The 16,248-nt window shown below is 50.8% G+C and overlaps 1 protein-coding gene across 1 annotated transcript in view; it reads right to left on the bottom strand.

The window, feature by feature from the left end:
• The window catches only part of POLRMT (RNA polymerase mitochondrial), a 172,142-nt gene that overhangs the window by 15,255 nt on the left and 140,639 nt on the right, over positions 1–16,248 (bottom strand). Inside the window, exons 14-15 of the mRNA XM_069216817.1 lie at positions 5,027–5,113; positions 3,804–3,917 (exon numbers count right to left, since the gene is read on the bottom strand). Of these exons, the coding sequence (XP_069072918.1) occupies positions 3,804–3,917; positions 5,027–5,113 (201 nt within the window). The remainder of the gene's footprint in view (positions 1–3,803; positions 3,918–5,026; positions 5,114–16,248) is intronic.

Below are 16,248 nucleotides of genomic sequence, written 5' to 3'. Positions count from 1 at the left end.
GATCACACTGTGAGCTCACTCTGTGCACTGCACCCACCACCCGCCCTGTGCCCAGCCTCAACCTGTCTCTCCCTGCTGACCCACGACCGCTCCCTTACCTCCAAGATCACACTGTGAGCTCACTCTGTGCACTGCACCCACCACCCGCCCTGTGCCCAGCCTATACCTGTCTCTCCCTGCTGACCCACGAGCGCTCCCTTACCTCCAAGATCACACCGTGAGCTCACTCTGTGCACTGCACCCACCACCCGCGCTGTGTCCAGCCTCAACCTGTCTCTCCCTGCTGACCCACGAGCACTCCCTTACCTGAGATCACACCGTGAGCTCACTCTGTGCACTGCACCCACCACCCCGCGCTGTGCCCAGCCTACACCTGTCTCTCCCTACTGACCCACGAGCACTCCCTTACCTGAGATCACACCGTGAGCTCACTCTGTGCACTGCACCCACCACCCGCCCTGTGCCCAGCCTACACCTGTCCCTCACTGCTGACCCACGAGCGCTCCCTTACCTGAGATCACACTGTGAGCTCACTCTGTGCACTGCACCCACCACCCCGCGCTGTGCCCAGCCTACACCTGTCCCTCACTGCTGACCCACGAGCACTCCCTTACCTGAGATCACACCGTGAGCTCACTCTGTGCACTGCACCCACCACCCGCGCTGTGTCCAGCCTCAACCTGTCTCTCCCTGCTGACCCACGAGCACTCCCTTACCTGAGATCACACCGTGAGCTCACTCTGTGCACTGCACCCACCACCCGCGCTGTGTCCAGCCTCAACCTGTCTCTCCCTGCTGACCCACGAGCACTCCCTTACCTGAGATCACACCGTGAGCTCACTCTGTGCACTGCACCCACCACCCGCGCTGTGTCCAGCCTCAACCTGTCTCTCCCTGCTGACCCACGAGCACTCCCTTACCTGAGATCACACCGTGAGCTCACTCTGTGCACTGCACCCACCACCCGCCCTGTGCCCAGCCTACACCTGTCCCTCACTGCTGACCCACGAGCACTCCCTTACCTGAGATCACACCGTGAGGTCACTCTGTGCACTGCACCCGCCACCCGCGCTGTGTCCAGCCTACACCTGTCTCTCCCTGCTGACCCACGAGCAGTCCCTTACCTGAGATCACACCGTGAGCTCACTCTGTGTACTGCACCCACCACCCGCCCTGTGCCCAGCCTACACCTGTCTCTCCCTGCTGACCCACGAGCGCTCCCTTACCTCCAAGATCACACTGTGAGCTCACTCTGTGCACTGCACCCACCACCCGCGCTGTGTCCAGCCTCAACCTGTCTCTCCCTGCTGACCCACGAGCACTCCCTTACCTGAGATCACACCGTGAGCTCACTCTGTGCACTGCACCCACCACCCGCCCTGTGCCCAGCCTACACCTGTCCCTCACTGCTGACCCACGAGCACTCCCTTACCTGAGATCACACCGTGAGCTCACTCTGTGCACTGCACCCACCACCCGCACTGTGCCCAGCCTACACCTGTCTCTCACTGCTGACCCACGAGCACTCCCTTACCTGAGATCACACCGTGAGCTCACTCTGTGCACTGCACCCACCACCGCCCTGTGCCCAGCCTACACCTGTCCCTCACTGCTGACCCACGAGCACTCCCTTACCTGAGATCACACCGTGAGCTCACTCTGTGCACTGCACCCACCACCCGCGCTGTGCCCAGCCTACACCGGTCTCTCCCTGCTGACCCACGAGCACTCTCTTACCTGAGATCACACCGTGAGCTCACTCTGTGCACTGCACCCACCACCCGCCCTGTGCCCAGCCTCAACCTGTCTCTCCCTGCTGACCCACGAGCACTCCCTTACCTGAGATCACACCGTGAGCTCACTCTGTGCACTGCACCCACCACCCGCGCTGTGCCCAGCCTCAACCTGTCTCTCCCTGCTGACCCACGAGCACTCCCTTACCTGAGATCACACCGTGAGCTCACTCTGTGCACTGCACCCACCACCCGCCCTGTGCCCAGCCTACACCTGTCCCTCACTGCTGACCCACGAGCACTCCCTTACCTGAGATCACACCGTGAGCTCACTCTGTGCACTGCACCCACCACCCGCGCTGTGCCCAGCCTCAACCTGTCTCTCCCTGCTGACCCACGAGCACTCCCTTACCTGAGATCACACCGTGAGCTCACTCTGTGCACTGCACCCACCACCCGCGCTGTGCCCAGCCTCAACCTGTCTCTCCCTGCTGACCCACGAGCACTCCCTTACCTGAGATCACACCGTGAGCTCACTCTGTGCACTGCACTCACCACCCGCCCTGTGCCCAGCCTACACCTGTCCCTTACTGCTGACCCACGAGCACTCCCTTACCTGAGATCACACCGTGAGCTCACTCTGTGCACTGCACCCACCACCCGCCCTGTGCCCAGCCTACACCTGTCCCTCACTGCTGACCCACGAGCACTCCCTTACCTGAGATCACACCGTGAGCTCACTCTGTGCACTGCACCCACCACCCGCCCTGTGCCCAGCCTACACCTGTCCCTCACTGCTGACCCACGAGCACTCCCTTACCTGAGATCACACCGTGAGCTCACTCTGTGCACTGCACCCACCACCCCGCGCTGTGTCCAGCCTACACCTGTCTCTCACTGCTGACCCACGAGCACTCCCTTACCTGAGATCACACCGTGAGCTCACTCTGTGCACTGCACCCACCACCCGCCCTGTGCCCAGCCTACACCTGTCCCTCACTGCTGACCCACGAGCACTCCCTTACCTGAGATCACACCGTGAGCTCACTCTGTGCACTGCACCCACCACCCCGCGCTGTGTCCAGCCTCAACCTGTCTCTCCCTGCTGACCCACGAGCACTCCCTTACCTGAGATCACACCGTGAGCTCACTCTGTGCACTGCACCCACCACCCGCCCTGTGCCCAGCCTACACCTGTCCCTCACTGCTGACCCACGAGCACTCCCTTACCTGAGATCACACCGTGAGCTCACTCTGTGCACTGCACCCACCACCCACGCTGTGCCCAGCCTCAACCTGTCTCTCCCTGCTGACCCACGAGCACTCCCTTACCTCCTCCGAGATCACACCGTGAGCTCATTCTGTGCACTGCACCAATCCCCCGCGCTGTGTCCAGCCTCAACCTGTCCCTCCCTGCTGACCCACGAGCGCTCCCTTACCTCCGAGATCACACTGGGCTCATTCTGTGCACTGCACCCACCACCCCGCGCTGTGTCCAGCCTCAACCTGTCTCTCCGTGCTGACCCACGAGCACTCCCTTACCTCCAAGATCACACTGCGAGCTCATTCTGTGCACTGCACCCACCACCCCGCGCTGTGTCCAGCCTCAACCTGTCTCTCCGTGCTGACCCACAAGCACTCCCTTACCTCCAAGATCACACTGCGAGCTCATTCTGTGCACTGCACCAACCACCCCGCGTCCAGCCTCAACCTGTCTCTCCCTGATGACCCACAAGCGCTCCCTTACCTCTGAGATCACCCTGTGAGCTCATCTGATGCAGCTTTAGAAGATAAAACTCTTCCCACTACCTGCTGCCATTCCCAGACCCCAACCCTCTTCTAGTTTACACATTTCTTAAAGTAAAACTTCTTATAATCAATGCATGTAATTTAAAGCAGTTTTCAATGATCCACGTATAACTAGATCACCAATATCTTTAAGTACACTTCCTAAACCGAAGGTGCATTTGCACTCTGCGTTCACCCTGCGCAGCATGTCTGCATGACACGATACCCGCGCAGGCACATATACAACTCCTCTTAAGGCGTCTCCAGGGCGCACATACTCACAATGGTGCTCTTGGCTCGATGATAAGGCTGCACTATGGGGAGACCCAGAGGGGTGACCCACTCCACCGTGCTCCCCGACTTTGAAATCATCCGGGCGCTCTCTGTAAGCCAAAGCTGGAAAGAGAAAACAGCTGGGAGGTAGGTTCACAGAAGCAAATGAGAGGGCGAGCAAAGGAAACACACCAGAGTCTAGAACGGCAGAGTTACTCACACCGGGGAGAGGGCAGCAGTGACTGAGAGCCAATGAGAGAAGAGCTGCCCTAAAGAGGAGACCCACCCCCCATCAGCAGGTGAACAAGAGCTACGGACAGTGAGCAACACACTGGGAACGATGGGCACTGAGAGGACAGAACTGAGCGAGTGCGTCGGCAATTGATCAGATCCAGAACAAAAGATGCACTCATGCAGCAGACCTCTAGAGACAAACTGAGCCCCCTCCATGACAGAGCGTCCTTATGGTTTAGGCCAGATCAGATTTCCTCTGAAAAGGTAACATAAGCCTGCCAGGAATAAGTTAACAACTGCACTCACACCTCCTCCGCCTAGGGTGCCTCTAAATTCCTCCATCTCATCACTTCCCAAGTTTGGTACACTGCTGCTGATACAAGGAATTCTCCCTTCCATGCTGCTAGGAAGTATCAGGTGAGCTGGTTGCCGGCTTAACGGAACAGCAGTCATATCATGTCTTAGCTCGGCTATGGGGGGAAGAAGAGGAGGAGGCAAGCTTGAACCATTCCTACACACCTGCTTTACATGTGTACACAAGCAACTCCAGGTGCATTTCAACCATATTTGGGCTTCTGTTTGCTTGAGTTCCTATGACTCCGCGAGTTGAACTGACTCGCTTCTGGGAATGACAAAGCCACTAAAGGTGACTCCGTAAGAAAAATACAACAGTGACACGATGGAAAGGCTCTTCACCAATGGTAAAAACCCAGAGGAGGATTCCAGTTTTATTGCTTATATGTGGCGTTACAGGCAAGAGTTTTGGGTTGAGTGAAGGATGCCCATGAGTGAAGCAACTTTCCAGCAACACCAAAAAGTGCTTCTGAAGAAGCTTACCAAGAGTTAGTAGATAAAATACAGCATCATCTTTAAGACAAAAGTGCTGGCAATATGAGAAGTGATGGTTCTGCTAAAGAGAAGACAGAAAAGCACACGCGGCGCGGCGGGTGGTTGCTAAGGAAAGAAAGATGGAATGACAGTCGAAGAGAAACACTCACCTGAATCTCTCGAGTCCCAGAAAACATCTCCTTCAGTCCACTGAACACCTGCTGGACGAGGTAATGCGAGGCCTCCCAGACGTACTCCTGATAGAGAGAACAAACACTCAGCTTACTCCTCGGGAGAGACCCTGTAGTACGACGATACACTAACTGGTAGGAGGACATAGTAACATAAACATATCCACAAAGCGATGGGTTTCATCAGCGCCCCACTCATGGAGACGCTCACCTGTGATACTGTATATTTCCGTTGGGTCCATAATACACAACTCCAGGGAGAAAAGGGCATGAGAGAAAGCCATACTTTATGGTTCCTGCCCCCAAGACAGGCAAGAACTCCGCTTGCACGTCAACACGACCTAGAAGTAATGGCACAGCCCCTGATGACTGGCTCCTCGGCAAAAAGGTGGGATGGAGAAACAAGCATTTGCAACGCAATAGGTCTTGCATGTGCTTCAGTTACAGCTACTGGCGTTGTAAATGCATACCTGGACTTTTCTTGCCACATAAACAGGTCAACCCTTCCGCATAATTTGGTTCTCTCTGCCACATAATTCCAGTGGCCCTACATATAACTAAAGCACTTCCATTTACCTTCTTCCTCAGTCTGCAGCAAAAAATGAAATTGTTGACTTTATTTAGATTATTTTCCCCCTTCCCACTCAAACTAGAGTGGGGACCCAGAGATAATCTAGACAGAAAGTGTGTGTTGCACTGAACATTTTGATGGTGCTCCCACTGTCCTAGGACCAGCACACGGGGAGTTAAGGCAAAAATGTTATGTAAAATGAATGCCCTGCAAAGCATTATGGGGGGAGTTTCCGAATTCAGCAAATATCTTGACTGTAACGCTCAGAACAGCCCCAAAAGGGCACCACAATAAAAATAGCATTTGTAAGAAACAGTGGTTCCCAACCTGTGGTCCGGGGACCCCTGGGGGTTCGCAAAGCCGCCTTAGGGGGTCCTGGACTGCTGAGAAAATTAAATATGAACAGATTAGTTTCCCAGCTTTCAGTAATGACTCAGTGGGGGGTCCCCGGGTTCCAGTAATGATAAAGTGGGGGTCCACAGAAGTCAAAAGGTTGGGAACCACTGGTAAGAAACATGGTCATATAACCATGCAGTCAGCCCCTAAAAGCAAAACCACCTGAAAAGAGAATGGCAAGAACGTAATGAAGTGTAACCTTGTATTTAGCCCCAAGAGGGTGTTGTTGTACAGCCATTTTAGCCATATTTTAGATACATTATTTTAGCAAACTAGGCTTGCATTCTGCACTTTAGCCTGGTTACATTATATTCAGCATCGCTTTATTTTTCTAGCAATTGCCACATTTGCGGTGTTGTTTTATTTCTCTCTATCTACTTGTTCTTTCGCCCAGGAAAGCGTTAAGTTCTCAGTAGGACATTTGTAGGAAAGTCGCCTCTTTCTACCTTGGTTACCCCCAGTTTTTGCCTCTTTGTCAGTGTGTTTGACTGTGTTCACTGTTCACATAGTTTATGGTTTGTGCTCCCCCTGGGGTCACTATTGGTTATTACTGTTTGCACTGTTTTGTAACCTTTTCTATGCCTGTTTCTGATTACTATGCATATATGTAGTGTATTACTTACTTCCTAAGGGTGGGTTATCTGTCTAGTGTTCTGTGGTGATTTGTTCTAAAAATAAAGTACCTTTATTTTTGTACAACCAAGTGTTTTCTTTCTTGTGTGTAAGTGCTGTGTGACACTAGTAGTATTGCAAGAGCTTTGCATGTCTCCTAGATAAGCTTTGGCTGCTCATCCACAGCTCCCTCTAGAGAGCCTGGCTTCTAGGCACTGCCTACACTTCACTAAGAGGGGATACCTGGACCTGGTATAAGGTGTAAGTACCTTGGGTACCCACCACACACCAGGCCAGATCCCTACATCAGTGGTGCAGCGGTGGGATAAGCACTTGCAATTGTTTTACCACTCTGACACTAGCAAGGGATATAAACACACACCTAGTTCCAGGGCAATAGTCTCTGGGTTTGGGTAAGAGAGGGGTCTAGGCATAGCCCTTGCTCCAAACTTCTGTAAGAGAGACTAGAAATTAGGGAGGTTAGGCACCCCCTACAGCACTCTAACATGTCTTCAGTGCCCAGCACATCTCAGACCATGGGTCCTCACTATGAGGACCTCACCTTTCAGGAACTGAGGGACGTGTGAAAGAGCAGGAACCTGAAGACAGGGAGTAACCCTAACAAGACTGCTCCTAGGACTTCTCCTACAGGATGACCACCAGGACCATGCTGGTAGCCAGGAGGAGAAGGAAGAGAATGTAGACTCTAACCCCCAGTGTTAGAAAGAGAGGATCTGGACACTGAGGAGGGTCAGGATGGTCCCTCAGAGGATCACAGGGTCCCTAGTAAGCCCCCTAGTGTAGCTGGGAGCACTACAGGTAGTGCCAAAGGTGGCCATGTCAGTAGCCCCCCTTTGCTTCCAGGGGACTAGTTCAGAGGGCTAGTAAGCCTATGGACAGATTCTCACCCTGACACTCATGTCACCTCTGTGTCTGCGGGGACAAACTGCTCAACTCCAGCAGAGGATTCTCTAGACAGGGAGCTCAGGAAACAGAGGCTGGAGGAGGCCAACCTGAGGCTGCAACAGCACCAGCTAGCCCTAGACAGGGAGGCCTTGGCAGTAGAGAGAGAGAGAGAGAGGGGCAGGGGTTGGGGTTAGCACCCCATGCTGGCAGCATCTTTGGTTTCAGGGAACCTAGAGTCAGGGAGGACTCTTTTGATGCTAGAAACCTTAGCAAGGTTGTTCCCCCATACAAGGTGGGAGATGACATTCACAAGTGGTTCTCTACTCTGGGAGGGCCTGTAAAGTACAGAGGATCCCCCAGAGACCGTGAGCTGATATTCTTTGGCTCCCCTTCTCTGACAAGGGGAGAGATGGACTCCTTACTGTCAGAGAGGATGCTGCTGATAACTACACAGTTTTCAAATCTGCCCTGCTAGAAGGATTTGGTCTTACCAGTGAACATGACAGGATCAAGTTCAGAGAGACCAAGAAAGAGTCCTCCCAAGATTGGATTGAGTTTGTGGATTGCTCTGTAAAAGGTGTGTAGGGCTGGTTACATGGTAGAAAAGTCAGTGACTTTGAGGGCTTATATAATCTAATTTTGAGAGAGCATTTTCTTAATAACTGAGTGTCTGAGTGTTGCACCAGTATCTAGTGGACTCAGATCCGACCTCTCCCCAAGAATTGGGAAAGAAGGCAGACAAATGGGTCAGAACAAGAGTGAGAAGAAAAGCCCATAGCAGGGGTGCCAAAGATATGAAAGAGGAAACAGGTAAGTCCCAGGACAAGGGCGGGGACAAAGATAGAAGCAAGGACTCCCCATCAGGCCCACAATCCTCCTCTGGGGGCGGGACTAAAGCCTCTTCCTCCGCTGCATGTTAAAAAGCCCTGGTGCTGCGTGTGCAGAAAGAAAGGCCGTAGACCAGGGGGCAGCTCCTGTCCTGGTAAAGGCCCGAGCCTTCCACCACTACTACCTGCACTTCAACCATACGTGGGTACAAGCACCAAGTCACTGATGTGAATAACTGCACTCAGTCCCTCCCCTTAGCTGTAGTACCCTTTAGCTGGGGTGGAGTTACTGGCCCTAAACAGGTGGTAGTCTCTCCCAGCTTACCTGTTAAGTGTCTCTTAGGAAATGACCCAAAGAACTCAGATTGGGCTGAGGTGGAGTTCCTTGCCCATGCCACCATGCTGGGTATCCCCAAACAATTGCTCCCTTTAATATCAAAAGAGACTAAAAGGCAAAGTAGGGAAGAAGCCTCAAAAAATGGCCCAGGACACTCCTAACAACACAGGCATGCAGGATACCAAATTATCCCCTGCCCACCCTCCCACTAAGGATCCCATTCCTCTGAGGGAGGATACCTCCCCCAGGGTGGGGCCTGTACCACTGGAGCCAAAAGCTGCCACTGCTGAGCTCCCACGGGTTATATGTACCCTCTAGAAGGAACCTAAGACAGAAAAGCAAACCTGCCCTGTCTTAGAAAACTTGGAGCAGCCATCCTGCTCTCCCAGAGATACTGTGTTGCAGCAACCCTGCACCACCCCTGCAGCACCCCTGCCACCCCAGGGCAGCAAGGCTGTCCTTCTGTACAGCCTTTAGGACCCTTATTTTTCTTTATTTTGCCCTGCTAAGACAGCACCCGTCTAGCTTTACAACCCTTAGGACAACAACCCTGTCCTAACAGAGCTCCAGGGACAGTCATCCTGCTCTATCACTTTTACCACACCTTATAAACAGGGAATCACAGGGTCCGCAGTTTAAATGTACTTCAGACAGAAGTAACCAAACAGGGTGGTCCACTCCCCACAGGGAAGGAACCACATAGTGGATGATAAAGGGAGTAACTACTCTATTGCAGAGCTACTCTCTACTTATCACCACTTAGACAATAGTCTCCCAACTGTCCAAGGTTAGCCCTATTGTCCTTCGCTGGGGGGGGGGGGGGGGGGGGGCCGCGGCGGTTGTTGTGTAGGAAAGTAGACTCTTTCTAGCTTGGTTACCCCACTTTTTGGCCTGTTTATCAGTGTGTTTGACTGTGGTTACTGAGATCCTGCTAACCAGGACCCCAGTGACTGTGCTCTCTCCTCTAAATTTTGGTTGCTGGTAACTTTTTCTTCCCACAATTGGCATACTGGTCCCCCCCATGTAAGTCCCTAGTATTTGGTACCTAGGTACCCAGGGCATTGGGGTTCCAGGGGATCCCTATGGGCTGCAGCAGTTATTCTGCCACCCATAGGGAGCCCATGCAAAGTGTGTCTGCAGGCCTGCAATGAAGCCTGCGTGAAACGGGCACAGGCACCCATTTTCACTATAGCTCACTACACCAGGTCACTATAAGTCAACCCTATGGTACGCCCTCTCAGCCCAGAGGGCAGGGCACAGGTACCCATGTGTGAGGGCACCCCTGCACTGGTAGAGGTGCCCCCACAAACTCCAGATCCATCTTCCTGGACTTTGTGAGTGCGGGGACGTCATTTTACCCATGTACAAGACATAGGTCACTAGCTATGGCCAGCTACATAATGGTAACTTCGAATTTGGGCATGTTTGGTATCATACATGTCGGAATCATACCCCAATACTGTTGCAAGTATTGGAAGTATGACTTCATGCACCCGGGAGCTTGTTAGAGAATCCCCAGCTTTGCTACCACCAGTCTTACAGGGTTTTCCGGGCAGCCCCCCTCAGACAGGTTTCTGTCCTCCTCCTGCTTGATCTGATCAAGCCCAGGAAGGCAGAACAAAGGATTTCCTTTGGGAGAGGGAGGTAACACCCTCTCCCTTTGGAAAGAGGTGTGACTAGCTTGGGAGGGGTAGCCTCCCCAAGCCACTGGTTTGCTTCGAAGGGCACATTTGGTGCCCTCCATGCATAAACCAGTCCACACCGGTGCAATGACCCCCAGTCCAGGCTCTGGCGTGAAACTGGACAATAGAAAGGGAAGTGACCACTCCCCTGTCCATCACCACCCTAGGGATGGTGCTCAGAGCTCCTCCTGAGGATCCCTGGGTTCTGCCATCTTGTTTCCAAGGTTTGCAGGGAACTCTCGGAGCATCTGAGTGGCCAGTCCAGGCAGGTGACGTCAGACCCCCCTCCTGATAGGTGCTTAACCTGGTTAGGTGACCAATACCCCCTTCAGGGCTATTTAGGGTCTCTCTCTCTTGGGAGGCTCCTCAGATTCGGCTTGCAAGATTCCAGCAGTACTCCTCTTTATTTCGACTTCTGGCCTCCGGAACTGCGACTGGAACCTACAGGACCCGACAAGCTGCTTCCAAGAAGAAAGGATTCTTCAGCAACATTGTTTTCAGGTCTCCGGCCAGCTTTGCAACATTTCCCTCGCCATGCATCCTCAGAAGACTGCGACTCTTCAGCCTGCACAAGAAGAAGAAGGAATCTCCTTTGGAGTGGAGGAGTCACTTCCCTGCAACCGCAGGCACCTACAAGCGAATACCGGCTGCGTGGATCCCCTCTCCTGCTGAGCTGTGTGGATCCTGCATCACAGGTGGTGGTCCAGAGTAGCCTTCTTGATCCTCCATGCCAGCTGTCCAACTTCTGTGGAGGTAAGCCTTTGCCTTCCCACGGAGGACAGTATCCATGTGCACTGTGATTGTTGCAGCTGCCAAGGCTTGTTTGCATCTCCTCTAAGGAATCTTCAGGCGACGTGTAGCTCCAGCCCCCAGCACTCCATCCTGCAAAGCACAGCCTCCTTTGTGGAGCACCTGAGGTGTGGAATCCTCTTTTGTAGTGCTGCGTGGGCTTCTTCTGTGACTCCTCTGTCCCCCGTCCTGTGGAACTGCTGTGGGTGCTGACTATGCTCCTGTAGACTCTCTGCGACATTGGGGGTCCCCTGTGACTCCCCCTCCTGTTTGAATCCTCCTGGGCCTTGCTGGTCCCTGGCAGCACCCCTAACCGCAAGTTTGCATTTGCCAAGGCTTGTTGGTGGAATTCCTGAACCAACATTTGTTTGCAATCTTCATTCCAGTGTGGGGCTTCACCTGCATCCATCTGGAACTCTTCTCCGGCTCCAGGGCGGACCTGTTCTTCATCACCGTCGACCGACACCTGCATCCACAGCTGGGTGGGTAGTAGCTCCTACTCCTCCTGGACTCCACTGTGACTCTAGGTCTTTCTTCAGGAATCCACCACTGCTTTTTTTGCAGTCTCTCTGGGTGTCTTCTTTTTCTTCTTTTCCTCCTTTTGGGTGGTTTGGGAAAAATCCGGTGTTTTACTCCCGGATCCCTGGTCGCTGGGGGGTACTGTGGTACTTACCTTTGTGGTTTTATGATACCCCCAGCTCCCCTCTACACATTTTACTTACCTAGGTGGGGGTACCTGGTTCGCATTACATTTTTTTAGTATATGGTTTGTGCTCCCCCTAGGAGCACTATTGGTTATTGCTATTTGCACTGTTTTCTAACCTTTTTCTATGCCTGTTTCTGATTGCTAGTGTATATATTTAGTGTATTACTTACCTCCTAAGGGTGGGTTATCTTTCTAGTTTTTTTGTGGCGATTTGTTAAAAAAATAAAGTACCTTTATTTTTGTACAACTGAGTGTTTTCTTTCATGTGTGTAAGTGCAGTGCGACTACAGTGGTATTGCATGAGCTTTGCATGTCTCCTCGATAAGCCTTGGCTGCTCATCCACAGCTGCTACATCTAGACAGCCTGGCTTCTACACACTGCCTAAACTTCACTAGGAGGTGATACCTGGACCTGGTGTAAGGTTTAAGTACCATAGGTACCCACCACACACCAGGCCAGTTTCCTACAACATTCAGATAGGGTTGCCGGCAAAAGTGGTACACTTCAACATTCACAGATACATACACTCATACGTGGGGACCATTTCTTGGAAAGTCGACAGTTTTATTATAAAAAACACTACTTTGTCCCACACATTTGAGGGAGATTCCAGCCAGATGACCACGACTGCATGATGAGTGCCTCACTATAGCTTCTGGCTTAGACTGCCGAACCGCTGGCCTACATGGGGACGGTGTCACTCTAGACTACAGGCTTCCTTACTCAGGTATGAGGGATGATGTTTTTCGGGGGGGAAACCTGAAGGGCGGATTAGGCTTATGTTGCGCTCGAACATAGAGTAGGTAGGAGAAATATATATCACTCCTAGTGACAGTATGGAGGGACTGTTTTTTGTGTTTCACTCTCCTGCATTTATTGTGTTTTATCTTCCTAGTTATTGCAATACATGCCATTTTATCTAAGATGCAGTGACTTCAATAAACCCTTATTGAACTATATTCTGCCTCTATTTGTCTTTGCTTGTGTGAGACTAATGCAACTGAGAGAAAGGGACGAGATCTGATCGACCACGAATCCCCTGAGTCTTTCTTGTCATGCCCCGGGTTGCCACAATCATCTCTGCTCTTGGTCAGAGATGAGGTGCTGCCAGTTAGCCGGAAAACCCGGATTAGACCGACAGATGTCACATGGTGTGGAATTGTATTAAGTACCCCACAATCAATGCGATTCTGCCACTCGATTCCAGTAGCATCATTAGGATAATAAGAACTTATGCAACAGTGTGGTCTATTACACATTTTCAGACCTAGCAGGCCTACTGCTATAATATTACAAACAAGTCCCTTAAAACACAAACTACTTCCAGCTGTAAAATAAAAGTTCCAGCTATGAGAGAGCTTAAAAAGACACTAAATCGGGGAGGGGTTATCATTTTGGGGTGCCCCCAACCTAATGCAGGGACCCAATAAGGACCTAGACAGAAAGAGTGTGTCATTCTGAACGTTTTGATAGAGGTCCCATTGTCCTAGGACAACCACAGGCTGATTTATTGGCAAAAATGATTTGTCAAAGTAATGCCCGCAAAGCATAATGGGGCGAGTTTCTGAGTGCAATGAATATTGTAGTATCCTGACTGTAATTCTCAGTACAGCACCTAGAGGACACCGTAATAAAAATAGTATTTGGAAGAAACATTGTCATGTGACCATATAGTCAAGCCCCAAGAGGGCATAACCACATGAAATGAGAATGTCAGAAAGTAAATGCAGTGTACCCATATATTTAGGCCCTAGAGGGTGTACTGCAGTACACGTTTTCAGGCCTAGGAGGCCAGCTGCTATACTATTATAAACAAGGCCCTTAAAAACAAACTACTCCCAGCTGTAAAACATAAGTTCCAGCCATGAGAGAGCTTAAAAAGACACCTAATGGTGGGACAGGTTACTGTTTTGGTGCCCCCCACCCAACCTAATATGGGGACCCAGAGATTACCTTGACAGAAAGAGTGTCTTGCGCTGAACGGTTTGGTGGAGGTCCCATTGTCGTAGGACCATAACAGGCTGAGTTATGGGCTAAAATGTTTTGTAAAAGAATGCTTGCAAAGCATTATGGGGTGAGTTTCCAGAGTGCAGTGAATATTGTGGTATCGGCTCTCCTGCTGTGCCGGGAGAGCCGTGCTGAAGATTTCCGTGGTTTTTTCTGTTTAAAATGTGCCAGTTTGTATATTTTTCAACTGTTAAACATGTACGCAAGTCATACTCATGTAAAGGCTCCTGTGATCAAGTTCGCGCTATATGAAACTTCAGGGATACAAGTGGTACTCATGTAAAGTGCTCCTCCGATTGGGTTTGCGCTATATGAAATGTAAAAATAAGTAAATAAATAAATAAAAAAGAACCCCACCCCCCCTCCAGCATGCAGCCTTTGGGCACAGACATCACAAAGAAACTGCAGCATGCCCAAAAACAAGGATGGGGCAGAAAACATACAGACAAAGAGCACGAAGCGTTGAGGCGACAGAAAAAAGTAGTGCACCCACGCTAAGCTATATGGCTGATCATTCAATAATTCCTGCAACAGGATCAGTCTCCAAGGTGGTAAAAAAGCAGCCTCAAGGAGGGACAAACGTATAGCATTTACGTACGAAACGAAGGGAATTTTGGAAGGCAGGCCAAGGAATGAATGAAAGAGATGGGCAAGAGATGGACGTGTGGTGAAAGCCCAAAGAATAGATTACAACATGTCGAGAGAAAGCACATGCGCACTTCCTGGACTCAACCTAAAAAGGGCCAAGAGGGAAGGGAAGATGCGAACTCGCCCGAGAGGAAGTCAAACTTTGTCACAAAACAAGAAAGAATACTCCCAATATCATGAGCCAAAGAGGAGTAGTGACGACCTGTCGGAACACCCGTCACCCCCAGGAAAAGATGCACAAAGCGAAACACAAGACTATATACCATGGAGAAGGTGACGAATCATAAAGACATCCTCTTTAGCCTAGATACCATTTGTTTCTTCGAAGGAGCTAAGCTGCTTTCTACAGGATGGTGACTGCAACCCCAGCAGGACCAAACGGGAAGATAAATGAGAGAAGACCCATCTCATAATCATTTCCTTCTAATCCCAAACAGGGACAATTTATTCCTGTATTAATATCACCAAGTACAACAGACTTTCAAGAGTGAAACATAGGGACGATCCTTTCTTGCAACCCAATCACAACAATGCACTTGAAAAACTTCCAACAGGAAAGCTAAAGCCGCCTCTGGCACTTCTCCACAGGAAAAGGCACCTGTGACCGTGCAATATACTCTTCGCACTTGAAGTTCTCACAGGTATAGTAGACCCTACAATAACCTAACCCCACTGTGCAAGAGCATTCCCATTAGTGGGGACTTTACTACATCCAGAAAATCTACTGGGTGGGAGGATACAACAGCAGATGTAAAGGAGACAGAAGCTGAGAGCGAGGACATCCCTCAGACTCCGATCACTGACCCAGTCACACGCCTCTAGAGTGATGGTTTGTGTCTACACAAATTCCTGATCATTCCACATAACGTTAAGGATTATTGAGACAAATACACCAGAGGCATTTTTTAAAGATGCCTTCACCTGTCCCATCTCATATGAGGAGTATATGTTCACCTTTCAGAGAATGCTGATGGGCGGACTGAGGACGCGAAAAATACATATAAAATACAGCAAGAGAGGGGAGCGACAGAGTAAATCATCAAAGCTTGAGTACACCAAATCCATCAGGGCATATCGCCTGTCAGGGCACAAATGATAGTGATAAAACATCTCAGGAGAAATACAAAAATAAAAGGAGAACGGAAAAGCCCACGATACAGGACGCGCCAGATGGGAGCCTGGGACTCCCAAGGGATGTGGCATTGCTGCTGACTGGTGTCCTTGCTTGTCCAGTGTTTCACATACATCCAGAAGTGCAGAGAATCTATACAACCCCCCAGAAGGTCATGTGTATCTCAGAGCATCACCTTTCTGCCACTTCTTACAAATACATATTTAAAAGACACCACCCCATTAATAAAGGGGAGAACAGGGCTGCTGATCAAGAAATCCACTAGACGTCAAAGCATTCCACTTCTTTTATCTGCAGAGGAATGTAGGTGAACAAGAGCTACAGGCAGAGAGCAACACACTGGAAACAATGAGCACTGAGAGGACAGAACTAAGCGAGAGCATCGGCAATTGCTCGGATCAAAAACAAAAAATAACATAAGATACACTCATGCTGTAGACCTCTAGAGACAAACAGATCCCCCTCCGTCACAGAGCCCTTATGGTTTAGGCCAGATCAGACTTTCTCTGAAAAGGTAACATAAGTCTGCCAGGCCAAACTGAACAACTGCACTCACACCTCTCTCTAGGCTGCCTTTAAATTCTTTC

The sequence above is a fragment of the Pleurodeles waltl genome, chromosome 12 (assembly GCF_031143425.1).
Source record: "Pleurodeles waltl isolate 20211129_DDA chromosome 12, aPleWal1.hap1.20221129, whole genome shotgun sequence".
Classification (NCBI taxonomy): domain Eukaryota; kingdom Metazoa; phylum Chordata; class Amphibia; order Caudata; family Salamandridae; genus Pleurodeles; species Pleurodeles waltl.
This window is presented reverse-complemented; position numbering and strand designations above follow the sequence as displayed.